Genomic DNA, 26,918 nt, shown 5'->3' with positions numbered 1-26,918 from the left:
GGGAATTTTTTGTGTGTAATTGTTTTTTAATCTTTATTATTTATGTCACAATATTACAATATGTCTCTTTATACATATATATTTTTTCATTAATTTTGGCCAAAGGGCGAGAATTTCACAACTTTTTACACACACACTTGTTATTTCATATGTTGACCAGAGGGGGAGCCCTTTTAAAACCCCATCCATCCATCCATTTTCTACCGCTTATTCCCTTCGGGGTCGCAGGGGGCGCTGGAGCCTATCTCAGCTACAATCGGGCGGAAGGCGGGGTACACCCTGGACAAGTCGCCACCTCATCGCAGGGCCAATAAAACCGACACAGTCAATTTAAAAAAATCCCTTCTTGTTGGGACCACCCTCATTTTGATAGATTTCACCACCAGGGGTGCAAATGAGACATTCTCTATTAGATGCAATGGTTTTCCCGTATTGGGGCCATGATTTATGTCCTAACTTGTTCACACCTCCTCATATGGAAGCTACTTTTCCTTGTTGATGTCTCAAGAAGGGTAGAAATACACACACACACACTCAAACACACGCGCACACACACACACACACACACACACACACACACACACACACACACACACACACACACACACACACACACACACACACACACACACACACACACACACACACACACACAAAGCCACGCTGCGCCAGAGCGAGCGTCCACAAGGCGGCTTTTTGATTGAGGGATTTAAGGAGGAGAGAGAGAGAGAGAAAGAGAGAGAGAGAGGGAGGCGCGATCACGATGTGTATCGTCTCGGCGAGCGCACTCCACTATCGGCGGCGTCTCCTCCCGCACTAACGACTGTCACCTGATATTGTTCTCGTGGAAATCTTATTTATTCATTTTTTTTTATTTTTCTTTTCAAATTATTGAGCGACATTTTTCAGTGTCTCTCACCTCTTTTCTCTCTCTCTCGCCAGCTTCGTGGGAGCGTCACGCCTCTTCATTAAAGAATCGCAGACACTTGCTCCATCACCCGGGAAGACGACTGAATAATTCACGGCACAATCTCGTCGGGATTTTTTTTTTTTTGTTGCTTCTTTTTTCTTTTTTTTCCCTCCATATACCTTCCCGGTGGATTTATCCAGTTTTTTTTTTTTTTTTTTTTTTTTTTTTTTTTGTGTGTGAAGAAGCTGCGCACGCATCTCCAATATCATCTGTTGCTCACCGGCAGGAGAAGGAGGAGGAACCCGGAATCCGGCGATGAAGACGCGGATAAGGAGAGGATAAAATATGGACAAAAAGGTGCTTTTACTTTTATTGCTGCTGCTGTCCTTACACGCCACGATGCTCCGACTTCAAGTTGAATAATACCCCGAGTCGCCCCGAGAAGACACGCACCGTGGATGTATCCCCCGCCCCAGCTGTGATCTCACTTCCCGCTCAAATGTTGATGATGGAGGACGACGAGCTGGACGCTCATCAGGTTGATCCGGATTTCGAGCCGCAAAGCCGGCCTCGCTCCTGCACCTGGCCGGACTTCCCCTCCGCCGCCGCCGCCGCCGCGCATGAGGCGAGCGGCGGGGGGCTGCCGCTCGCCGGCATCAAGGTGGAGCCGGAGGACGTGCCGGCGTGCCGCGCCGCGCTCACCGGCGAGCTCAAGCACCCGGCCGGCGCCCCGGCGCCCACCCCGCACCCCTGCCTCGACGTCAGCGGACCGCTGCGCAAAGCCAAGTCGTCGCGGCGGAACGCGTGGGGGAACCAGTCCTACGCGGACCTCATCACCCGCGCCATCGAGAGCACGCCGGAGAAGCGGCTGACGCTGTCGCAGATCTACGACTGGATGGTCCGCTACGTGCCCTATTTCAAGGATAAAGGCGACAGCAACAGCTCGGCCGGATGGAAGGTAAAGAGGACGCAACACGTCCACACACACACACACACACACACACACACACACACACACACACACACGCCTTTGTTAGTCCCGCTTCCTTCCACGCGTGTCACGCGCGGTGAGGTGTGAGAGATCGTCGTGGCCGCCAATCATTCTAATACATCATCCATGCTCGACAGGCCACTTGCAGCGTGGGGTGACAAGGCTGTAGTAGTTGCCTACTATCATTCTTAAAGGGGAGAAAAAAAAAACAAAGTCCATTAGTGGGGTGTCAATGACACTTTTCAGACTATAGGACAGGGGTGTCCAACTCATTTTTTAGATCTTGGGGGGGCCACATGGAGAAAAATCTACTCCCGAGTGGGCCGGACTGGTAAAATCACGGCATGATAACTTAAAAATAAAGACAACTTCAGATTTTGTTTAAAAATAGAACAATCAAATTCTGAAAATGTCTAATTTTTTGTTTTTTTTGTTTTTTTTTTACAATTACCTGTTGCGGTTAATAGTATTCCATCTTTATTTGTCGTTATTTATATTTTTTGAATGAATTATGCAATAATGTTCATCAGTCAACTCATCGGTGTTAATTTTCAATCTATCAAGATAAAAAAAGTATATCAAAATCAAATTTCCGGATGTTATTTATGTAGTTTGATCATTTTCCTCATGTGGTTTATTTTTATTTTTATTTGTTTACATGTAGCATCATCTACAAAGATACAAAGAATTGCTATTGTGACATCTAGTGGACACATTTAGAACAGCAGTTTCTTACATTCAAAATTTTGGCACATTTTTATACTTAGCAAACTTGTCCCGCAGGTGGGATAAAACCTGTTCGCGGGTCTACGTTTGTCACCCCTGTTCTAGGCCTGCATACACTTTTATTGCCTACTATCATTCTTAAAGGGGAAAACAAAGTCCATTAGTGGGGTGTCAATGACACTTTTCAGACTATAGGACAGGGGTGTCAAACTCATTTTTAGATCTGGGGGGGCCACATGGAGAAAAATCTACTCCCAAAATCACGGCATGATAACTTAAAAATAAAGACAACTTCAGATTTTTTTTGGATTTAAAAATAGAACAATCAAATTCTGAAAATGTCTAAATTGTTGTTTTTTTTGTTTTTGTTTTTACAATTACCTGTTGCGGTTAATAGTATTCTATCTTTATTTGTCGTTATTTATATTTTTTGAATGAATTATGCAATAATGTTCATCAGTCAACTCATCGGTGTTAATTTTCAATCTATCAAGATAAAAAAGTATATCAAATTTCAGGATGTTATTCATGTAGTTTGATCATTTTCCTCATGTGGTTTATTTTTTTTATTTTTTTTTACATGTAGCATCATCTACAAAGATACAAAGAATTGCTATTGTGACATCTAGTGGACACATTTAGAACAGCAGTTTCTTACATTCAAAATTTCGGCACATTTTTATACTTAGCAAACTTGTCCCGCAGGCGGGATAAAACCTGTTCGCGGGTCTACGTTTGTCACCCCTGTTCTAGGCCACTTGCAGCGTGTGTGACAAGGCTGTAGTAGTTGCCTACTATCATTCTTAAAGGGGAAAACAAAGTCCATTAGTGGGGTGTCAATGACACTTTTCAGACTATAGGACAGGGGTGTCAAACTCATTTTTTAGATCTGGGGGGGCCACATGGAGAAAAATCTACTCCCGAGTGGGCCGGACTGGTAAAATCACAGCATGATAACTTAAAAATAAAGACAACTTCAGATTTTTGTTTTGTTTAAAAATAGAACAATCAAATTCTGAAAATGTCTAAATTGTTGTTGTTTTTTTGTTTGTTTTTTACAATTACCTGTTGCGGTTAATAGTATTCTATCTTTTTTTTTTTTTTTTTTTTTTTAAATAAATGATGCGATAATGTTCATCAGTCAACTCATCGGTGTTAATTTTCAATCCATCAAGATAAAAAAAATAATACCAAAATCAAATTTCAGGATGTTATTTATGTAGTTTGCTCATTTTCCTCGACTGATTTTTTTAAAATTTCTTTGTACATATGTAGCATCATCTACAAAGATACAAAGAATTGCTATTGTGACATCTAGTGGACACATTTAGAACAGCAGTTTCTTTCATTCAAAAATTTCGGCTCATTTTTATACTTAGCAAACTTGTCCTGCGGGCCGGATAAAACCTGTTCAGGGGTCTACGTTTGTCACCCCTGTTCTAGGCCACTTGACGAGGCTGTAGTAGTGCATACACTTATTGCCTACTATCGTTCTTTAAGGAAACAAAGTCCATTAGTGGGGTGTCAATGACACTTTTCAGACTATAGGACAGGGGTGTCAAACTCATTTTAGATCTGGGGGGGCCATATGGAGAAAAATCTACTCCCGAGTGGGCCGGACTGGTAAAATCACGGCATGATAACTTAAAAATAAAGACAACTTCAGATTTTTGTTTTGTTTAAAAATAGAACAATCAAATTCAGAAAATGTACAAATTGTTGTTGTTTTTTTTTTTTTTTTTTTACAATTACCTGTTGCAGTTAACAGTATTCTATCTTTATTTGTCGTTATTTATATTTTTTGAATGAATTATGCAATAATGTTCATCAGTCAACTCATCGGTGTTAATTTTCTATCCATCAAAATAAAATAAAAAATATCAAAATCCAATTTCAGGATGTTATTTATGTAGTTTGCTCATTTTCCTCGACTAGTGCACTAACATGATTTTTTTTTTTTTTTACATGTAGCATCATCTACAAAGATACGAATAATTGCTATTGTGACATCTAGTGGACACATTTAGAACAGCAGTTTCTTACATTCAAAATTTCGGCTCATTTTTATACTTAGCAAACTTGTCCCGCGGGCCGGATAAAACCTGTTCGCGGGTCTACGTTTGTCACCCCTGTTCTAGGCCACTTGCAGCGTGTGTGACAAGGCTGTAGTAGTTGCCTACTATCATTCTTAAAGGGGAGAAAAAAAACAAAGTCCATTAGTGGGGTGTCAATGACACTTTTCAGACTATAGGACAGGGGTGTCAAACTCATTTTTTAGATCTGGGGGGGCCACATGGAGAAAAATCTACTCCCGAGTGGGCCGGACTGGTAAAATCGCGGCATGATAACTTAAAAATAAAGACAACTTCAGATTTTTTTTTTTGTTTAAAAATAGAACAATCAAATTCAGTAAATGTACAAATTGTTGTTTTTTAGTTGTTTTTTTACAATGACCTGTTGCGGTTAATAGTATTCTATCTTTATTTGTCGTTATTTATATATTTTGAAGGAATTATGCGACAATGTTCATCAGTCAACTCATCGGTGTTAATTTTCAATCCATCAAGATTAAAAAAAATAATATCAAAATCAAATTTCAGGATGTTATTCATGTAGTTTGATCATTTTCCTCATGTGGTTTATTTTTTTTAATTTTTTTTACATGTAGCATCATCTACAAAGATACAAAGAATTGCTATTGTGACATCTAGTGGACACATTTAGAACAGCAGTTTCTTTCATTCCAAAATTTCGGCACATTTCTATACTTAGCGAACTTATCCCACGGGCCGGATAAAACCTGTTCGCGGGTCTACGTTTGTCACCCCTGTTCTAGACCACTTGCAGCGTGGGTGACAAGGCTGTAGTAGTTGCCTACTATCATTCTTAAAGGGGAGAAAAAAACCCAAAGTCCATTAGTGGGGTGTCAATGACACTTTTCAGACTATAGGACAGGGGTGTCCAACTCATTTTTTAGATCTGGGGGGGCCACATGGAGAAAAATCTACTCCCGAGTGGGCCGGACTGGTAGAATCACGGCATGATAACTTAAAAATAAAGACAACTTCAGATTTTGTTTAAAAATAGAACAATCAAATTCTGAAAATGTCTAAATTGTTGTTTTTTTTGTTTTTGTTTTTACAATTACCTGTTGCGGTTAACAGTATTCTATCTTTATTTGTCGTTATTTATATTTTTTGAATGAATTATGCAATAATGTTCATCAGTCAACTCATCGGTGTTAATTTTCAATCTATCAAGATAAAAAAGTATATCAAATTTCAGGATGTTATTCATGTAGTTTGATCATTTTCCTCATGTGGTTTATTTTTTTTATTTTTTTTTACATGTAGCATCATCTACAAATATACAAATAATTGCTATTGTGACATCTAGTGGACACATTTAGAACAGCAGTTTCTTTCATTCAAAAATTTCGGCACATTTTTATACTGAGCAAACTTGTCCCACGGGCGGGATAAAACCTGTTCTACGTTTGTCACCCCTGTTCTAGACCTGCGTGTGTGACAAGGCTGTAGTAGAGCATACACTTTTATTGCCTACTATCATTCTTTAAGGAAAAAAAGTCCATTAGTGGGGTGTCAATGACACTTTTCAGACTATAGGACAGGGGTGTCCAACTCATTTTTAGATCTGGGGGGGCCACATGGAGAAAAATCTACTCCCGAGTGGGCCGGACTGGTAAAACCACGGCATGATAACTTAAAAATAAAGACAACTTCAGATTTTTTTTTTGTTTAAAAATAGAACAATCAAATTCAGAAAATGTACAAATTGTTTTTTTTTTTTTACAATTACCTGTTGCGTTTAATAGTATTCTATCTTTATTTGTCGTTATTTATATTTTTTGAAGGAATTATGCGACAATGTTCATCAGTCAACTCATCGGTGTTAATTTTCTATCCATCAAAATAAAAAAAATAATATCAAAATCCAATTTCAGGATGTTATTTATGTAGTTTGCTCATTTTCCTCGACTGGTGCACTAACATGTGATTTTTAAAAACATTTTTTGTACATATGTAGCATCATCTACAAAGATACAAAGATACAAAGAATTGCTATTGTGACATCTAGTGGACACATTTAGAACAGCAGTTTCTTTCATTCAAAAATTTCGGCACATTTCTATACTTAGCAAACTTGTCCCGCGGGCGGGATAAAACCTGTTCGCGGGTCTACGTTTGTCACCCCTGTTCTAGGCCACTTGCAGCGTGTCTGACGAGGCTGTAGTAGAGTATACACTTTTATTGCCTACTATCATTCTTAAAGGGGAAAACAAAGTCCTTTAGTGGGGTGTCAATGACACTTTTCAGACTATAGGACAGGGGTGTCCAACTCATTTTTTAGATCTGGGGGGGGGCCACATGGAGAAAAATCTACTCCCAAGTGGGCCGGACTGGTAAAATCACGGCATGATAACTTAAAAATAAAGACAACTTCAGATTTTGTTTAAAAATAGAACAATCAAATTCTGAAAATGTCTAAATTGTTGTTTTTTTTGTTTTTGTTTTTACAATTACCTGTTGCGGTTAATAGTATTCTATCTTTATTTGTCGTTATTTATATTTTTTGAAGGAATTATGCGACAATGTTCATCAGTCAACTCATCGGTGTTAATTTTCAATCTATCAAGATTAAAAAAAATAATATCAAAATCAAATTTCAGGATGTTATTTATGTAGTTTGATCATTTTCCTCGACTGGTGCACTAACATGTGATTTTTTTTTTTTTTTTTTTTTTTTTACATATGTAGCATCATCTACAAAGATACGAATAATTGCTATTGTGACATCTAGTGGACACATTTAGAACAGCAGTTTCTTTCATTCAAAAATTTCGGCACATTTCTATACTTAGCGAACTTATCCCACGGGCGGGATAAAACCTGTTCGCGGGTCTACGTTTGTCACCCCTGTTCTAGGCCTGCGTGTGTGACAAGGCTGTAGTAGTGCATATTATTGCCTACTATCATTCTTAAAGGGGAAAACAAAGTCCTTTAGTGGGGTGTCAATGACACTTTTCAGACTATAGGACAGGGGTGTCAAACTCATTTTAGATCGGAGGGCCACATGGAGAAAAATCTACTCCCAAGTGGGCCGAACTGGTAAAATCACGGCATGATAACTTAAAAATAAAGACAACTTCAGATTTTTTTTTGGTTTAAAAATAGAACAATCAAATTCAGAAAATGTACAAATTGTTGTTTTTTTGTTTGTTTTTTTACAATTACCTGTTGCGGTTAATAGTATTCTATCTTTATTTGTCGTTATTTTATATTTTTTGAATGAATTATGCAATAATGTTCATCAGTCAACTCATCGGTGTTAATTTTCAATCTATCAAGATTTTAAAAAATAATATCAAAATCAAATTTCAGGATGTTATTTATGTAGTTTGCTCATTTTCCTCGACTGGTGCACTAACATGTGATTTTTAAAAACATTTTTTGTACATATGTAGCATCATCTACAAAGATACAAAGATACAAAGAATTGCTATTGTGACATCTAGTGGACACATTTAGAACAGCAGTTTCTTTCATTCAAAAATTTCGGCTCATTTTTATACTTAGCAAACTTGTCCTGCGGGCCGGATAAAACCTGTTCGCGGGTCTACGTTTGTCACCCCTGTTCTAGGCCACTTGCAGCGTGGGGTGACAAGGCTGTAGTAGTTGCCTACTATCATTCTTAAAGGGGAGAAAAAAAACAAAGTCCATTAGTGGGGTGTCAATGACACTTTTCAGACTATAGGACAGGGGTGTCAAACTCATTTTTTAGATCTGGGGGGGCCACATGGAGAAAAATCTACTCCCGAGTGGGCCGGACTGGTAAAATCACGGCATGATAACTTAAAAATAAAGACAACTTCAGATTTTTTTTTTGTTTAAAAATAGATCAAATTCTGAAAATGTCTAAATTGTTTTTTTTTTTATTTTTTTTTTTTTTTACAATTACCTGTTGCGGTTAATAGTATTCTATCTTTATTTGTCGTTATTTATATTTTTTGAATAAATGATGTGATAATGTTCATCAGTCAACTCATCGGTGTTAATTTTCAATCTATCAAGATAAAAAAGTATATCAAAATCAAATTTCCGGATGTTATTTATGTAGTTTGATCATTTTCCTCATGTGGTTTATTTTTTTTAATTTTTTTTACATGTAGCATCATCTACAAAGATACAAAGAATTGCTATTGTGACATCTAGTGGACACATTTAGAACAGCAGTTTCTTTCATTCAAAAATTTCGGCTCATTTTTATACTCAGCAAACTTGTCCCGCGGGCCGGATAAAACCTGTTTGCGGGTCTACGTTTGTCACCTCTGTTCTAGGCCTGCGTGTGTGACAAGGCTGTAGTAGAGCATACACTTTTATTGCCTACTATCATTCTTAAAAGGGAAAACAAAGTCCATTAGAGGGGTGTCAATGACACTTTTCAGACTATAGGACAGGGGTGTCAAACTCATTTTAGATCGGAGGGCCACATGGAGAAAAATCTACTCCCGAGTGGGCCGGACTGGTAAAATCACGGCATGATAACTTAAAAATAAAGACAACTTCAGATTTTTGTTTTGTTTAAAAATAGAACAAATTCTGAAAATGTACAAATCATAATGTTGTTTTTTTCTTTTTTACAATTACCTGTTGCGGATAATAGTATTCTATCTTTATTTTGTCGTTATTTATATTTTTTGAATAAATGATGTGATAATGTTCATCAGTCAAGATAAAGAAATAATATCAAAATCAAATTTCAGGATGTTATTCATGTAGTTTGCTCATTTTCCTCATGTGATTTATTTATTTTTTGTACATATGTAGTAGCATCATCTACAAAGATACAAAGAATTGCTATTGTGACATCTAGTGGACACATTTAGAACAGCAGTTTCTTTCATTCAAAAATTTCGGCTCATTTTTATACTTAGCAAACTTGTCCCGCGGGCGGGATAAAACCTGTTCGCGGGTCTACGTTTGTCACCCCTGTTCTAGGCCACTTGCAGCGTGTGTGACAAGGCTGTAGTAGTTGCCTACTATCATTCTTAAAGGGGAGAAAAAAAACAAAGTCCATTAGTGGGGTGTCAATGACACTTTTCAGACTATAGGACAGGGGTGTCCAACTCATTTTTTAGATCTTGGGGGGGCCACATGGAGAAAAATCTACTCCCGAGTGGGCCGGACTGGTAGAATCACGGCATGATAACTTAAAAATAAAGAGTTTTGTTTAAAAATAGAACAATCAAATTCTGAAAATGTACAAATCATAATGTTGTTTTTTTCTTTTTTACAATTACCTGTTGCGGTTAACAGTATTCTATCTTTATTTTGTCGTTATTTATATTTTTTTGAATAAATGATGTGATAATGTTCATCAGTCAAGATAAAGAAATAATATCAAAATCAAATTTCAGGATGTTATTCATGTAGTTTGCTCATTTTCCTCATGTGATTTATTTATTTTTTGTACATATGTAGTAGCATCATCTACAAAGATACGAATAATTGCTATTGTGACATCTAGTGGACACATTTAGAACAGCAGTTTCTTTCATTCAAAAATTTCGGCTCATTTTTATACTTAGCAAACTCGTCCCGTGGGCCGGATAAAACCTGTTCGCGGGTCTACGTTTGTCACCCCTGTTCTAGGCCTGCATACACTTTTATTGCCTACTATCATTCTTTAAGGGGAAAACAAAGTCCATTAGTGGGGTGTCAATGACACTTTTCAGACTATAGGACAGGGGTGTCAAACTCATTTTTTAGATCTGGGGGGGCCACATGGAGAAAAATCTACTCCCGAGTGGGCCGGACTGGTAAAATCACGGCATGATAACTTAAAAATAAAGACAACTTCAGATTTTTTTGTGTGTAAAAATAGAACAATCAAATTCTGAAAATGTCTAAATTGTTGTTTTTGTTGTTGTTTTTTTTACAATTACCTGTTGCGTTTAATAGTATTCTATCTTTATTTGCTATTTATATTTTTTGAATTAATTATGCGATAATGTTCATCAGTCAACTCATCGGTGTTAATTTTCAATCCATCAAGATTAAAAAAAATAATATCAAAATCAAATTTCCGGATGTTATTTATGTAGTTTGCTCATTTTCCTCGACTAGTGCACTAACGTGATTTTTTTTTTTTTTTTTACATATGTAGCATCATCTACAAAGATACAAAGAATTGCTATTGTGACATCTAGTGGACACATTTAGAACAGCAGTTTCTTTCATTCAAAAATTTCGGCTCATTTCTATACTTAGCAAACTTGTCCCGCAGGTGGGATAAAACCTGTTCGCGGGTCTACGTTTGTCACCCCTGTTCTAGGCCTGCGTGTGTGACAAGGCTGTAGTAGAGCATACACTTTTATTGCCTACTATCATTCTTTAAGGAAAAAAAGTCCATTAGTGGGGTGTCAATGACACTTTTCAGACTATAGGACAGGGGTGTCCAACTCATTTTTTAGATCTGGGGGGGCCACATGGAGAAAAATCTACTCCCAAAATCACGGCATGATAACTTAAAAATAAAAACAACTTCAGATTTTTTTGTGTGTAAAAATAGAACAATCAAATTCTGAAAATGTCTAAATTGTTGTTTTTTTTGTTTTTGTTTTTACAATTACCTGTTGCGTTTAATAGTATTCTATCTTTATTTGTCGTTATTTATATTTTTTGAATGAATTATGCGATAATGTTCATCAGTCAACTCATCGGTGTTAATTTTCAATCTATCAAGATAAAAAAAATAATATCAAAATCAAATTTCAGGATGTTATTTATGTAGTTTGCTCATTTTCCTCGACTAGTGCACTAACATATGATTTTTTTTTTTTTTTTTTTTACATATGTAGCATCATCTACAAAGATACAAAGAATTGCTATTGTGACATCTAGTGGACACATTTAGAACAGCAGTTTCTTTCATTCAAAAATTTCGGCACATTTTTATACTTAGCAAACTTGTCCCATGGGCCGGATAAAACCTGTTCGCGGGCCGTACGTTTGTCACCCCTGTTCTAGGCCACTTGCAGCGTGTGTGACGAGGCTGTAGTAGAGCATACACTTTTATTGCCTACTATCATTCTTAAAGGGGAAAACAAAGTCAATTAGTGGGGTGTCAATGACACTTTTCAGACTATAGGACAGGGGTGTCCAACTCATTTTTTAGATCTGGGGGGGGCCACATGGAGAAAAATCTACTCCCGAGTGGGCCGGACTGGTAAAATCACGGCATGATAACTTAAAAATAAAGACAACTTCAGATTTTTGCTTTGTTTAAAAATAGAACAATCAAATTCTGAAAATGTCTAAATTGTTGTTGTTTTTTTGTTTGTTTTTTACAATTACCTGTTGCGGTTAATAGTATTCTATCTTTTTTTTTTTTTTTTTTTTTTTAAATAAATGATGTGATAATGTTCATCAGTCAACTCATCGGTGTTAATTTTCAATCTATCAAGATAAAAAAAATAATACCAAAATCAAATTTCAGGATGTTATTTATGTAGTTTGCTCATTTTCCTCGACTGATTTTTTTTAAATTTCTTTGTACATATGTAGCATCATCTACAAAGATACAAAGAATTGCTATTGTGACATCTAGTGGACACATTTAGAACAGCAGTTTCTTTCATTCCAAAATTTTGGCTCATTTCTATACTTAGCAAACTCATCCCGCGGGCGGGATAAAACCTGTTCGCGGGTCTACGTTTGTCACCCCTGTTCTAGACCACTTGCAGCGTGTGTGACAAGGCTGTAGTAGTTGCCTACTATCATTCTTAAAGGGGAGAAAAAACAAAGTCCATTAGTGGGGTGTCAATGACACTTTTCAGACTATAGGACAGGGGTGTCAAACTCATTTTTAGATCTGGGGGGGCCACATGGAGAAAAATCTACTCCCGAGTGGGCCAGACTGGTAAAATCACGGCATGATAACTTAAAAATAAAGACAACTTCAGATTTTTGTTTTGTTTAAAAATGGAACAATCAAATTCTGAAAATGTCTAAATTGTTTTGTTTTTTTTTGTTGTTGTTTTTTTTACAATTACCTGTTGCGGTTAATAGTATTCTATCTTTATTTGTCGTTATTTATATTTTTTGAATGAATTATGCAATAATGTTCATCAGTCAACTCATCGGTGTTAATTTTCAATCTATCAAGATAAAAAAGTATATCAAAATCAAATTTCAGGATGTTATTTATGTAGTTTGATCATTTTCCTCATGTGGTTTATTTATTATTATTATTTTTTACATATGTAGCATCATCTACAAAGATACAAAGAATTGCTATTGTGACATCTAGTGGACACATTTAGAACAGCAGTTTCCTTCATTCAAAAATTTCGGCTCATTTTTATACTTAGCAAACTTGTCCCGCGGGCCGGATAAAACCTGTTCGCGGGTCTACGTTTGTCACCCCTGTTCTAGGCCTGCGTGTGTGACAAGGCTGTAGTAGAGTATACACTTTTATTGCCTACTATCATTCTTAAAGGGGAAAACAAAGTCTATTAGTGGGGTGTCAATGACACTTTTCAGACTATAGGACAGGGCTGTCAAACTCATTTTTAGATCTGGGGGGGCCACATGGAGAAAAATCTACTCCCAAAATCACGGCATGATAACTTAAAAATAAAAACAACTTCAGATTTTTTTGTGTGTAAAAATAGAACAATCAAATTCTGAAAATGTCTAAATTGTTGTTTTTTTTGTTTTTGTTTTTACAATTACCTGTTGCGGTTAATAGTATTCTATCTTTATTTGTCGTTATTTATATTTTTTGAAGGAATTATGCGATAATGTTCATCAGTCAACTCATCGGTGTTAATTTTCAATCTATCAAGATTAAAAAAAATAATATCAAAATCAAATTTCCGGATGTTATTTATGTAGTTTGCTCATTTTCCTCGACTGGTGCACTAACATGTGATTTTTAAAAACATTTTTTGTACATATGTAGCATCATCTACAAAGATACAAAGAATTGCTATTGTGACATCTAGTGGACACATTTAGAACAGCAGTTTCTTTCATTCAAAAATTTTGGCTCATTTCTATACTTAGCAAACTTATCCCACGGGCCGGATAAAACCTGTTCGCGGGTCTACGTTTGTCACCCCTGTTCTAGACCACTTGCAGCGTGGGTGACAAGGCTGTAGTAGTTGCCTACTATCATTCTTAAAGGGGAGAAAAAAACCAAAGTCCATTAGTGGGGTGTCAATGACACTTTTCAGACTATAGGACAGGGGTGTCAAACTCATTTTTAGATCTGGGGGGCCACATGGAGAAAAATCTACTCCCGAGTGGGCCGGACTGGTAAAATCACGGCATGATAACTTAAAAATAAAGACAACTTCAGATTTTGTTTAAAAATAGAACAATCAAATTCTGAAAATGTCTAAATTGTTGTTTTTTTTGTTTTTGTTTTTACAATTACCTGTTGCGGTTAATAGTATTCTATCTTTATATATATTTTTTTAAAATAAATGATGACTTAAAAATAAACACAACTTCAGATTGTTTTCTTTGTAGAACAATCAAATTCTCAAAATGTACAAATTATAATGTTGTTGTTTTTTTGTTTTTTTTTACAATTACCTGTTGCACGGTTAATAGTATTCTATCTTTATATATATTTTTTGAATAAATTATGTGATAATGTTCATCAGTCAACTCATCGGTGTTCATTTTCAATCCATCAAAATAAAAAAATAATATCAAAATCAAATTACAGTATGTTATTTATGTAGTTTGCTCATTTTCCTGGACTAGTGTACTAACATCATGTGGTTTATTTATTTTTTGTACATATGTAGCATCATCTACAAAGATACAAAGAATTGCTATTGCGACATCTAGTGGACACATTTAGAACAGCAGTTTCTTTCATTCAAACATTTCGGCTCATTTTTAGACTTAGCAAACTCATCCCGCGGTCCGGATAAAACCTGTTCGCGGGCCTGAACCTGCCCGCGGGCCGTACGTTTGTCACCCCTGCTATAGGACCTGTAATCCTTATTTCAGGAGTCTGTTCATAGGCCACTTAGTCTAGGCCACTGTGTGACAAGGCTGTAGTAGTGCAAACACTTTTAATGCCTACTATCATTCTTAAAGGGAAAACGTCAATTAGTGCACCTTGGGGGGTGTTCAGGGATTTGCCAGTGGGGTATCAATGACACTTTTCAGACTATAGGACCTGTAATCCTCATTGGAGGAGTCTGTTCATCCTAATTAACCATATGTAACCTATTACCTGCCTCAAATGCATGGCTTTAGTAACAAACAATTGTTGTGTTGGTAGCTATGCCTTGGACTCGTTTGATTTAAAAGTCAGAAAGTAAGATGCATTTTATGTCACTTGGATCATGTCGGACTGATACCTCTTCCTGCACCGAAACCAGCAGAAGAATGTTGGTGGTATTGTTCTTTTAGCGGTACAATAGACTTCAAAGGTACTACTTTTCTACAACTCTTAATGTTGTCCCAAAATAGGTGTTTAGGTGTCATTAGAGGGTCCATTACTGTCCCTCCAGTCCAGTTCAGTTCAGTTTATTTCAAACATGCATACGATACAATGTGATGGATCACATATTTCCAGTTGTTTCATCACAGCAGGTCTGGAAAGGAGTAGGAAGAAGCTGAGCTTATTTAATCCCACCCCTTTTCATACCATACCTTGTTCTCTGTAACAGAACAGTGATTAAAATAATAATATACCATTGTAAGTAAAGAAATATTAAATACAAAAATAATCTTTATCTCAAAAATATTGTACCTAGAAGATATGTCCTTTACCTAGTCCAGGACCGGAAATAATCAAAAGTTCGAGGGTACAAAAGAAGAACATTACTTCAGTGACAACACCCCAGACACTTTTGATGTTAGGGACTCAAATATAATTAAAGCTGCAAGCAGCGTTGGTCGGGCCCGCGTATTTGGCAGGTGCTAGTCCTAAGTGTCCCAATACGTTTGTCAAGTTTTAGAAGTGTCCCAAAACTTTTGTCCAGTGTAAGTGTCCCAATACTTTTGGCAGGTGCTAGTCCAAAGTGTCCCAATACTTTTGTCAAGTTGTAGTCCTAAGTGTCCCAATACTTTTGTTCAGTTTTAGTCCTAAGTGTCCCAATAATTTTGTCAAGTTGTAGTCCTAAGTGTCCCAATACTTTTGTCCAATGTAGGTGTCCCAATACTTTTGTCCAGTAGTAGTCCTAAGTGTCCCAATACTTTTGTCCAGTTTTAGTCCTAAGTGTCCCAATACTTTTGTCTAGTGGTCGTCGGAAGTTTCCCAAAACTTTAGTCCTAAGTGTCACAATACTTTTGTCCAGTTTTCGTGCTAAGTGTCCCAATACTTTTGTCAAGTGTTAGTGTCCAGTTTTAGTCCTAAGTGTCCCAATACTTTTGTCCAGTGTAAGTGTCCCAATACGTTTGTCCAGTTTTCGTCATAAGAGTCCCAATACTTTTGTCCAGTGGTAGTCCCAAGTGTCCCAATACTTTTGTCCAGTTTTAGTCCTAAGTGTCCCAATACTTTTGTCTAGTGGTCGTCGGAAGTTTCCCAAAACTTTAGTCCTAAGTGTCACAATACTTTTGTCCAGTTTTCGTGCTAAGTGTCCCAATACTTTTGTCAAGTGTTAGTGTCCAGTTTTAGTCCTAAGTGTCCCAATACTTTTGTCCAGTGTAAGTGTCCCAATACTTTTGTCCAGTTTTCGTCATAAGAGTCCCAATACTTTTGTCCAGTGGTAGTCACAAGTGTCCCAATACTTTTGTCCAGTTTTTGGCCTAACTGTCCCAATACTTTTGTCCAGTTTTCGGCCTAAGTGTCCCAATACTTTTGTCCAGTGGTAGTCATAAGTGTCCCAATACTTTTGTCTAGTGTACCTACCTTGTCTGCATTGTGTGGGCACGCTGGTGCTTCCTGCTTTTAAGCAGCCATCTTAAAAAAACAGCAGCGCAGCAGCATCAGCGCAGCAAGTCTTTGAAGGGTCATAAAATCAAAACCGGAGCAGTTATTAAAACGCCCATCTATACTTTTAATCACAAGGGTTTAATCTCTCTCATGTGTTAGTTTGAAGCCGAAACGACAAATGCGCTCAGAGGAGATAGTTTTTGAAGGAAGGTGACCGGTTTTTACAAAAAAATTGTTTTGAAGGGGGAATAGCAAACTTCCTGTTGATTTTTGCTGGGGGTTGTCAATTTATGAAATGTAGGTCTAAGTGTTTCATGTCTCTTCGACCTTCCCAGTGGGAGTCACAGGCAGTTTTGTCAGTTTTTTCATCCGAGGAGCAGTTTTTTGTGCGTTTCATTAAAAAATTGCGCTAGAGCACAATTTTGAGATTTGGGGTTAGGTTTTTTTTATTAGATCGCAATTTTTGCCAGTCCTGATGTGTGTGTTCAGTTCGGTGAGTTTTGAAGCATGTTAAGGGGGTCAAATTACAGCTCAAAGAGGCAAAAGTGACTGTTTTTAGTACTTTTTTGACTTGAAGGGGGAATTGCCAACTTCCTGTTGATTTTAGCCCGAGAATGTACTATTATGAAATGTAGGTCTAAGTCAGACCTACATAGAGGTTTTTGTTTAATGTCTCTCCGACCTTCCTAGTGGGAGTTACAGGCAGTCTAGTTTTTTTCCCCCCCTAGGGGACGCTAGAGCGCAATTTTGAGTTTTGTGGTTCGTTTTTTTTTAAAAAAAGGCAATTTTCGCAGGTCCTGATGTGTGGGTCAAATATGGTGAGTTTTGAAGCATGTTAAGTGGGTCAAATTACAGTTTAATGTGGCGGCGGAAGAATAAAGAATAAAGAATAAAACCTTACAAATTCAATAGGTCCTTATGTCCCATTGCATAATGCAATGGGCCATGCGGGCCCTAAATATGATTATGGAAGCACAGAGGCAAGCTTGTTTAGCAGGTTCCCCTTCTCTTCAGGGGATTTTATATAAGATTTTATATTTCAGGTTTCCCTGCTTTTCAGGGGATTTTACATTCTAGATCAGGGATGTCAAACTGGTTTTCATTGAGGGCCACATGACAGTTATGACTACCATCAGAGGGCCACTTGTAACTGAATAATGTATGAATTTTTCTTTGGATTTCATTATTCATGATATAAATTGTTTTAAGTAGACTGTCGATTTTATAGTAATAACTTTACATTTGACAAAATTTTACTGTAAAATATATTTTTTTTTTTTTTAAATTTAAATTTTACAGTAAGAGAAAAAACAGTACCACAATGTCAATTTTTGTGGTAAATTGACATTGGTTTTTACAACATTATATTGTTAATGGAAAAACAGTAGAAGTTATTTTTTTATTCTGGCAACTTAGCTGCCAGTTTTACTAGCGTAAAAAACAAATGTACCGTCTTTCCATTGACAGTAATACACCGTTAAAAACAACAACCGTAGATTTTACAGTCAAAAACTGGCAGCTCAGTCAACAGAATTTTAACGCAAAAAACAGTTGTTTTTTTCAATTTACTGTAATATGCTGTAAAGAACAACGTCCATCCATCCATCCATCTTCTTCCGCTTATCCGAAGTCGGGTCGCGGGGGCAGCAGCCTAAGCAGGGAAGCCCAGACTTCCCTCTCCCCAGCCACTTGGTCCAGCTCCTCCCGGGGGATCCCGAGGCGTTCCCAGGCCAGCCGGGAGAGATAGTCTTCCCAACGTGTCCTGGGTCTTCCCCGTGGCCTCCTACCGGTCGGACATGCCCTAAACACCTCCTTAGGGAGGCGCTCGGGTGGCATCCTGACCAGATGCCCGAACCACCTCATCTGGCTCCTCTCGATGTGGAGGAGCAGCGGCTTTACTTTAAGCTCCCCCCGGATGACAGAGCTTCTCACCCTATCTCTAAGGGAGAGCCCCGCCACCCGGCGGAGGAAACTCATTTCGGCCGCTTGTACCCGTGATCTTGTCCTTTCGGTCATAACCCAAAGCTCATGACCATAGGTGAGGATGGGAACGTAGATCGACCGGTAAATTGAGAGCTTTGCCTTCCGGCTCAGCTCCTTCTTCACCACAACGAATCGATACAGCGTCCGCATTACTGAAGACGCCGCACCAATCCGCCTGTCGATCTCACGATCCACTCTTCCCTCACTCGTGAACAAGACTCCGAGGTACTTGAACTCCTCCACTTGGGGCAAGATCTCCTCCCCAACCCGGAGATGGCACTCCACCCTTTTCCGGGCGAGAACCATGGACTCGGACTTGGAGGTGCTGATTCTCATCCCAGTCGCTTCACACTCAGCTGCGAACCGATCCAGTGAGAGCTGAAGATCCTGGCCAGATGAAGCCATCAGGACCAAATCATCTGCAAAAAGCAGAGACCTAATCCTGCAGCCACCAAACCGGATCCCCTCAACGCCTTGACTGCGCCTAGAAATTCTGTCCATAAAAGTTATGAACAGAATCGGTGACAAAGGGCAGCCTTGGCGGAGTCCAACCCTCACCGGAAACGTGTCCGACTTACTGCCGGCAATGCGGACCAAGCTCTGACACTGATCATACAGGGAGCGGACCCCCACAATCAGACAGTCCGAAACCCCATACTCTCTGAGCACTCCCCACAGGACTTCCCGAGGGACACGGTCGAATGCCTTCTCCAAGTCCACAAAGCACATGTAGACTGGTTGGGCAAACTCCCATGCACCCTCAAGGACCCTGCCGAGAGTATAGAGCTGGTCCACAGTTCCACGACCAGGACGAAAACCACACTGTTCCTCCTGAATCCGAGGTTCGACTATCCGGCGTAGCCTCCTCTCCAGTACACCTGAATAGACCTTACCGGGAAGGCTGAGGAGTGTGATCCCACGATAGTTAGAACACACCCTCCGGTTCCCCTTTTTAAAGAGAGGAACCACCACCCCGGTCTGCCAATCCAGAGGTACTGCCCCCGATGTCCACGTGATGCTGCAGAGTCTTGTCAACCAAGACAGCCCCACAGCATCCAGAGCCTTAAGGAACTCCGGGCGGATCTCATCCACCCCCCTGCCCTTTGTCACCGATTCTGTTCATAACTTTTATGGACAGAATTTCTAGGCGCAGTCAAGGCGTTGAGGGGATCTGGTTTGGTGGCTGCAGGATTAGGTCTCTGCTTTTTGCAGATGATGTGGTTCTGATGGCTTCATCTGGCCAGGATCTTCAGCTCTCGCTGGATCGGTTCGCAGCCGAGTGTGAAGCGACTGGGATGAGAATCAGCACCTCCAAGTCCGAGTCCATGGTTCTCGCCCGGAAAAGGGTGGAGTGCCATCTCCGGGTTGGGGAGGAGATCTTGCCCCAAGTGGAGGAGTTCAAGTACCTCGGAGTCTTGTTCACGAGTGAGGGAAGAGTGGATCGTGAGGTCGACAGGCGGATCGGTGCGGCGTCTTCAGTAATGCGGACGCTGTATCGATCCGTTGTGGTGAAGAAGGAGCTGAGCCGGAAGGCAAAGCTCTCAATTTACCGGTCGATCTACGTTCCCATCCTCACCTATGGTCATGAGCTTTGAGTTATGACCGAAAGGACAAGATCACGGGTACAAGCGGCTGAAATGAGTTTCCTCCGCCGGGTGGCGGGGCTCTCCCTTAGAGATAGGGTGAGAAGCTCTGTCATCCGGGAGGAGCTCAAAGTAAAGCCGCTGCTCCTCCACATGGAGAGGAGCCAGATGAGGTGGTTCGGGCATCTGGTCAGGATGCCACCCGAACGCCTCCCTAGGGAGGTGTTTAGGGCACGTCCGACCGGTAGGAGGCCGCGGGGAAGACCCAGGACACGCTGGGAAGACTATGTCTCCCGGCTGGCCTGGGAACGCCTCGGGATCCCCCGGGAGGAGCTGGACGAAGTGGCTGGGGAGAGGGAAGTCTGGGCTTCCCTGCTTAGGCTGCTGCCCCCGCGACCCGACCTCGGATAAGCGGAAGAAGATTGATGGATGGATGGATGGGCTTCACTATGTGACGTCACAGGAAAATGGACGGGTGTATATAACGATGGTTAAGATCAGGCACTTTGAAGCTTTTTTTAGGGATATTGCGTGACGGGGAAAATTTTGAAAAAAAATTCGAAAAATATAATAAGCCACTGGGAACTGATTTTTAATGGTTTTAACCCTTCTGAAATTATGATAATGTTCCCATTTAAAAAATACAAATACATTACTATCATCACACGTGCATTCTACTCCATAGGAACGACGTCTATAGACATTAGTCACATTTTTGAAGGATTTACTCAAAAGTGGCAACGGTACAAAAGCAGTACTTTGCTTCGGGGCCTCAAATACTGCTTTTCGTACTCTGGGAAAATGTCAGTACCTTTTTGGCCTTGATAGACAGTTACCTTGGCGTCCAGTAATTAGCCCCATGGGGTGCATCCGTGCAACCTGCGCCCTGAGGCCCTAGTACTGTACCTTCTGTTTCTGACAGTAATGTACACACATCAGGGTCAAGGCAATCTTCCATTGGAATACAAGTCTCATTTTGTTGCAAATAAGAGTCCACACTTGTAGCACATCACATGTCAGCTGCCAGCGACGTGTTGATATTCCAAAAGGACGATGATGAGAATGGAGTGCACGCAGAGTGCACCGCAACCACTGACTGAGAGCCTGAAGTAGAAAGCCCTCCACCCTCCCGTGGACATCTCCCCGTGTTATCAGCCTCTCCTCGCCGTGGCCATTTGAGCGCGCAAGGAGGATCGCTCACCTTCTCCGGCGCGCATCTCAAGCCTCCGTGTCACATTTGCATATGAATGGAGCGCTATTTCTATGGCCGTGCGTGAGAACGTATATAGAGAAGGGGCGCATTGTGGAGCTGCCGGGATTCCTGTCAAGTACATGACATGATATCTGGGTTTGGAGGATATCCTTCGCTACAAAAGCGGGATTTAGCAGTAGCCCCCCCCGACGCTAATCTCATTATTGAACATGTATTCAAATCGCTAAATTTATCCCGTGGAACTGTCAAATTCTTCCATTGCCCCGCCGTCTAGGCGTGTCGTGCGTATAATCAAACGCCAATGTGTCCATTCATTTTTCTCACTGAGGGATGTGCTTTGTAGCGTCCGAGTCCATGGTTCTCGCCCGGAAAAGGGTGGAGTGTCATCTCCGGGTCGGCGAGGAGACCCTGCCCCAAGTGGAGGAGTTCAAGTACCTCGGAGTCTTGTTCACGAGTGAGGGAAGAGTGGATCGTGAGATCGACAGGCGGATCGGTGCGGCGTTTTCAGTAATGCGGACGCTGTATCGATCCGTTTTGGGGAAGAAGGAGCTGAGCCGGAAGGCAAAGCTCTCAATTTACCGGTCGATCTACGTTCCCATCCTCACCTATGGTCATGAGTCCATGGTTCTCGCCCGGAAAAGGGTGGATTGCCATCTACCGGGTTGGGGAGGAGATCCTTCCCCAAGTGGAGGAGTTCAAGTACCTCGGAGTCTTGTTCACGAGTGAGGGAAGAGTGGATCGTGAGATCAACAGGTGGATCGGTGCGGCGTTTTCAGTAATGCGGACGCTGTATTGATCCGTTTTGGGGAAGAAGGAGCTGAGCCGGAAGGCAAAGCTCTCAACTTACCGGTCGATCTACGTTCCCATCCTCACCTATGGTCACGAGTCCATGGTTCTCGCCCGGAAAAGGGTGGAGTGCCATCTCCGGGTTGGGGAGGAAACCCTTCCCCAAGTGGAGGAGTTCAAGTACCTCGGAGTCTTGTTCACGAGTGAGGGAAGAGTGGATTGTGAGATCGACAGGCGGATCGGTGCGGCGTTTTCAGTAATACGGACGCTGTATCGATCTGTTTCGGGGAAGAAGGAGCTGAGCCGGAAGGCAAAGCTCTCAATTTACCGGTCGATCTATGTTCCCATCCTCACCTATGGTCATGAGTCCATGGTTCTCGCCCGGAAAAGGGTGGAGTGCCATCTCCGGGTTGGGGAGGAGACCCTGCCCCAAGTGGAGGAGTTCAAGTACCTCGGAGTCTTGTTCACGAGTGAGAGAAGAGTGGATCGTGAGATCGACAGGCGGATCGGTGCGGCGTTTTCAGTAATGCGGACGCTGTATCGATCCGTTGTGGTGAAGAAGGAGCTGAGCCAGAAGGCAAAGCTCTCAACTTACCGGTCGATCTACGTTCCCATCCTCACCTATGGTCATGAGTCCATGGTTCTCGCCCGGAAAAGGGTGGAGTGCCATCTCCGGGTTGGGGAGGAGACCCTTCCCCAAGTGGAGGAGTTCAAGTACCTCGGAGTCTTGTTCACGAGTGAGGGAAGAGTGGATCGTGAGATCGACAGGCGGATCGGTGCGGCGTCTTCAGTAATGCGGACGCTGTATCGATCCGTTTTGGGGAAGAAGGAGCTGAGCCGGAAGGCAAAGCTCTCAACTTACCGGTCGATCTACGTTCCCATCCTCACCTATGGTCAAGAGTCCATGGTTCTCGCCCGGAAAAGGGTGGAGTGCCATCTCCGGGTTGGCGAGGAGACCCTTCCCCAAGTGGAGGAGTTCAAGTACCTCGGAGTCTTGTTCACGAGTGAGGGAAGAGTGGATCGTGAGATCGACAGGCGGATCGGTGCGGCGTTTTCAGTAATGCGGACGCTGTATCGATCCGTTTTGGGGAAGAAGGAGCTGAGCCGGAAGGCAAAGCTCTCAATTTACCGGTCGATCTACGTTCCCATCCTCACCTATGGTCATGAGTCCATGGTTCTCGCCCGGAAAAGGGTGGAGTGCCATCTCCGGGTCGGCGAGGAGACCCTTCCCCAAGTGGAGGAGTTCAAGTACCTCGGAGTCTTGTTCACGAGTGAGGGAAGAGTGGATCGTGAGATCGACAGGCGGATCGGTGCGGCGTTTTCAGTAATGCGGACGCTGTATCGATCCGTTTTGGGGAAGAAGGAGCTGAGCCGGAAGGCAAAGCTCTCAATTTACCGGTCGATCTACGTTCCCATCCTCACCTATGGTCATGAGTCCATGGTTCTCGCCCGGAAAAGGGTGGAGTGCCATCTCCGGGTTGGGGAGGAGACCCTGCCCCAAGTGGAGGAGTTCAAGTACCTCAGAGTCTTGTTCATGAGTGAGGGAAGAGTGGATCGTGAGATCGACAGGCGGATTGGTGCGGCGTTTTCAATAATGCGGACGCTGTATCGATCCGTTTTGGGGAAGAAGGAGCTGAGCCGGAAGGCAAAGCTCTCAATTTACCGGTCGATCTACGTTCCCATCCTCACCTATGGTCACGAGTCCATGGTTCTCGCCCGGAAAAGGGTGTAGTGCCATCTCCGGGTTGGCGAGGAGACCCTTCCCCAAGTGGAGGAATTTAAGTACCTTGGAGTCTTGTTCACGAGTGAGGGAAGAGTGGATCGTGAGATCGACAGGCGGATCGGTGCGGCGTTTTCAGTAATGTGGACGCTGTATCGATCCGTTTTGGGGAAGAAGGAGCTGAGCCGGAAGGCAAAGCTCTCAATTTACCGGTCGATCTACGTTCCCATCCTCACCTATGGTCATGAGCTTTGGGTTATGACCGAAAGGACAAGATCACAGGTACAAGGGCTTCCTTGTACCTGAGCTTCCTCCGCCGGGTGGTGGGTCTCTTCCTTAGAGATAGGGTGAGAAGCTCTGTCATCCGGGGGTAGCTCAAACCAAAGCCGCTGCTCCTCCACATGGAGAGGAGCCAGATGAGGTGGTTCGGGCATCTGGTCAGGATGCCACCCGAACGCCTCCCTAGGGAGGTGTTTCGGGCACGTCCGACCGGTAGGAGGCCACGGGGAAGACCCAGGACACGTTGGGAAGACTCTGTCTCCCGGCTGGCCTGGGAACGCCTCGGGATCCCTCGGGAGGGGCTGGACGAAGTGGCTGGGGAGAGGGAAGTCTGGGCTTCCCTGCTAAGGCTGCTGCCCCCGCGACCCGACCTCGGATAAGCGGAAGAAGATGGATGGATGGATGGATGGATGGATGTAGCGTCGCGTCCTTGCATAACTTTCCCCCAGTCGAGGCAATTTAAACACCAAAGAACCCGACTGACACCTTAATCCCGTCCCATTAAAGTGAACTGGGGTGAGGCATGTCTCCAAGTAGACGTTATTAGTCCTGCACTCCCAACTGACCCGGCGAGCAGGTAACTCGAGGGCCACTTTAGCTTAAAGAACATCTACAGTATGTCTGCGTCTATTTTTGCCACCGTAAATTACGGGGTTGGAAGGTGGCAGTCGCCGGCTATTTCAGGCCGCGCGGCATTAGCGAGGCAGGTAATGACGGCAGATTAGCAGGGAAGGTTTAAAGCCGACAGCCATAATATGCGGGCTCGCGGTCACACGGGGACGCTGAAGGAACCAAACAAACAGGAAGTAGTCATATTTTCACTTTGGTGCTCTACGCACGTCCAGTTTGTGATGCAACTAAGAACCAAGCTTTGACTGGCTAACGAAAACCCATTTTCTAATGACTTTGAATATCAAATAAAAACATGCAAGGTAAAATCCATGCAAAAACTGGATTGCTATTCATAAAAATAACTCCAGAATTTGACCCAACACTACCAACTCATAAATTGGGTTATCAAAATAACCCAGTATTTTTTAGTGTGTACATAAGGCGCACTGTCGATTTAAAAAAAAAAAAATGAAAGGATTTTAAGTGCGCCTTATAGTCCGAAAAATGCGGTAATGCTTAAGAAAGGACTCGTATAAACGGATGAAAAATAAATTGACATACAATCACGCAGTGCTCAACCAAATAAAATTGCTTTGAGCTCGGTAAGCACAACCAGAATTATTACAGAATTGAATTATTTTACTCAATGTTGGGTGATTGTAAATAATGTTAATGGGATTCATCCATAATAAAATTCCCTTCAAGAAAATAGTAACTTTTTAATTAAAAATAGCCTTTTAACCCAAAATGCGTTACTCGTTGAAAAACAACCCAAAAATGGTTCATCATTTTTGAAAACACAGAAATTGAGTTAAAATAATACCCTTATAACCCAAAAAATGTATTGCTAATCATAAAAATAACTCCAGAATTTGACCCAACACTAGCAACTCATAAATTGGGTTATAGAAATAAACCAGTATTTTTTAGACGCACTGTCGATTTTTGAGAAAATGAAAGGATTTTAAGTGCGCCTTATAGTCCGAAAAATACGGTAATGCTAAAGAAAGGACTCGTATAAACGGATGAAAAATAAATTGACATACAATCACGCAGTGCTCAACCAAATAAAATTGCTTCGAGCTCGGTAAGCACAACCAGAATTATTACAGAATTGAATTATTTTACTCAATGTTGGGTGATTGTAAATAATGTTAGTGAGGTTAATCCATAATAAAATTCCCTTCAAGAAAAAAGTAACTTTTTCATTAAATAAAGCCTTTTGACCCAAAAATGTGTTACTCGTTGAAAAACAATCCAAAAATGGTTCATAATTTTGATAACCCAGAAATTTAGTTAAAATAATACCCTTATAACCCAAAAAATTGATTGCTATTCATAAAAATAACTCCAGAATTTGACCCAACACTAGCAACTCATAAATTGGGTTATCAAAATAACCCAGTATTTTTTAGTGCGTACATAAGGCACACTGTCGATTTTTGAGAAAATGAAAGGATTTTAAGTGCGCCTTATAGTCTGAAAAATGCGGTAATGCTAAAGAAAGGACTCATATAAACGGATGAAAAATAAATTGACATACAATCACGCAGTGCTCAACCAAATAAAATTGCTTCCAGGTCGGTAAGCACAACCAGAATTGAATTATTTAACTCAATGTTGGGTGATTATAATAATGTTAATGAGATTAGTCCATAATAAAATTCCCTTCAAGAAAATAGTAACTTTTTAATTAAAAAAAAGCCTTTTTACCCAAAATGCGTTACTCGTTGAAAAACAACCCAAAAATGGTTCATAATTTTGAAAATCCAGAAATTGAGTTCAAATATTACCCTTATAACCCCCAAAATTGATTGCTATTCATAAAAATAACTCCAGAATTTGACCCAACACTAGCAACTCATAAATTGGGTTATCAAAATAACCCAGTATTTTTAGGCGCTCTGTTGATTTTTGAGAAAATGAAAGGATTTTAAGTGCGCCTTATAGTCCGAAAAATGCGGTAATGCTAAAGAAAGGACTCGTATAAACGGATGAAAAATAAATTGACATACAATCACGCAGTGTTCAACCAAATAAAATTGCTTCGAGGTCGGTAAGCACAACCAGAATTTAATTATTTAACTCAATGTTGGGTGATTATAATAATGTTAATGAGATTAATCCATAATAAAATTCCCTTCAAGAAAAAAGTAACTTTTTAATTAAAAAAAGCCTTTTAACCCAAA

At 40.9% G+C, this 26,918-nt stretch overlaps 1 protein-coding gene across 1 annotated transcript in view; it reads left to right on the top strand.

The window, feature by feature from the left end:
- The first annotated feature begins 682 nt into the window (after nucleotides 1-682).
- LOC133605452 (forkhead box protein O6-like) overlaps nucleotides 683-26,918 on the top strand; it is a 210,290-nt gene continuing 184,054 nt past the window's right edge. The window contains exon 1 of the mRNA XM_061958795.2: nucleotides 683-1,868. Within this exon, the coding sequence (XP_061814779.2) occupies nucleotides 1,410-1,868 (459 nt within the window). The 5' untranslated portion in view covers nucleotides 683-1,409. The remainder of the gene's footprint in view (nucleotides 1,869-26,918) is intronic.

This window comes from Nerophis lumbriciformis, linkage group LG04 (genome assembly GCF_033978685.3).
Source record: "Nerophis lumbriciformis linkage group LG04, RoL_Nlum_v2.1, whole genome shotgun sequence".
Taxonomy (NCBI): Eukaryota; Metazoa; Chordata; class Actinopteri; order Syngnathiformes; family Syngnathidae; genus Nerophis; species Nerophis lumbriciformis.
This window is presented reverse-complemented; position numbering and strand designations above follow the sequence as displayed.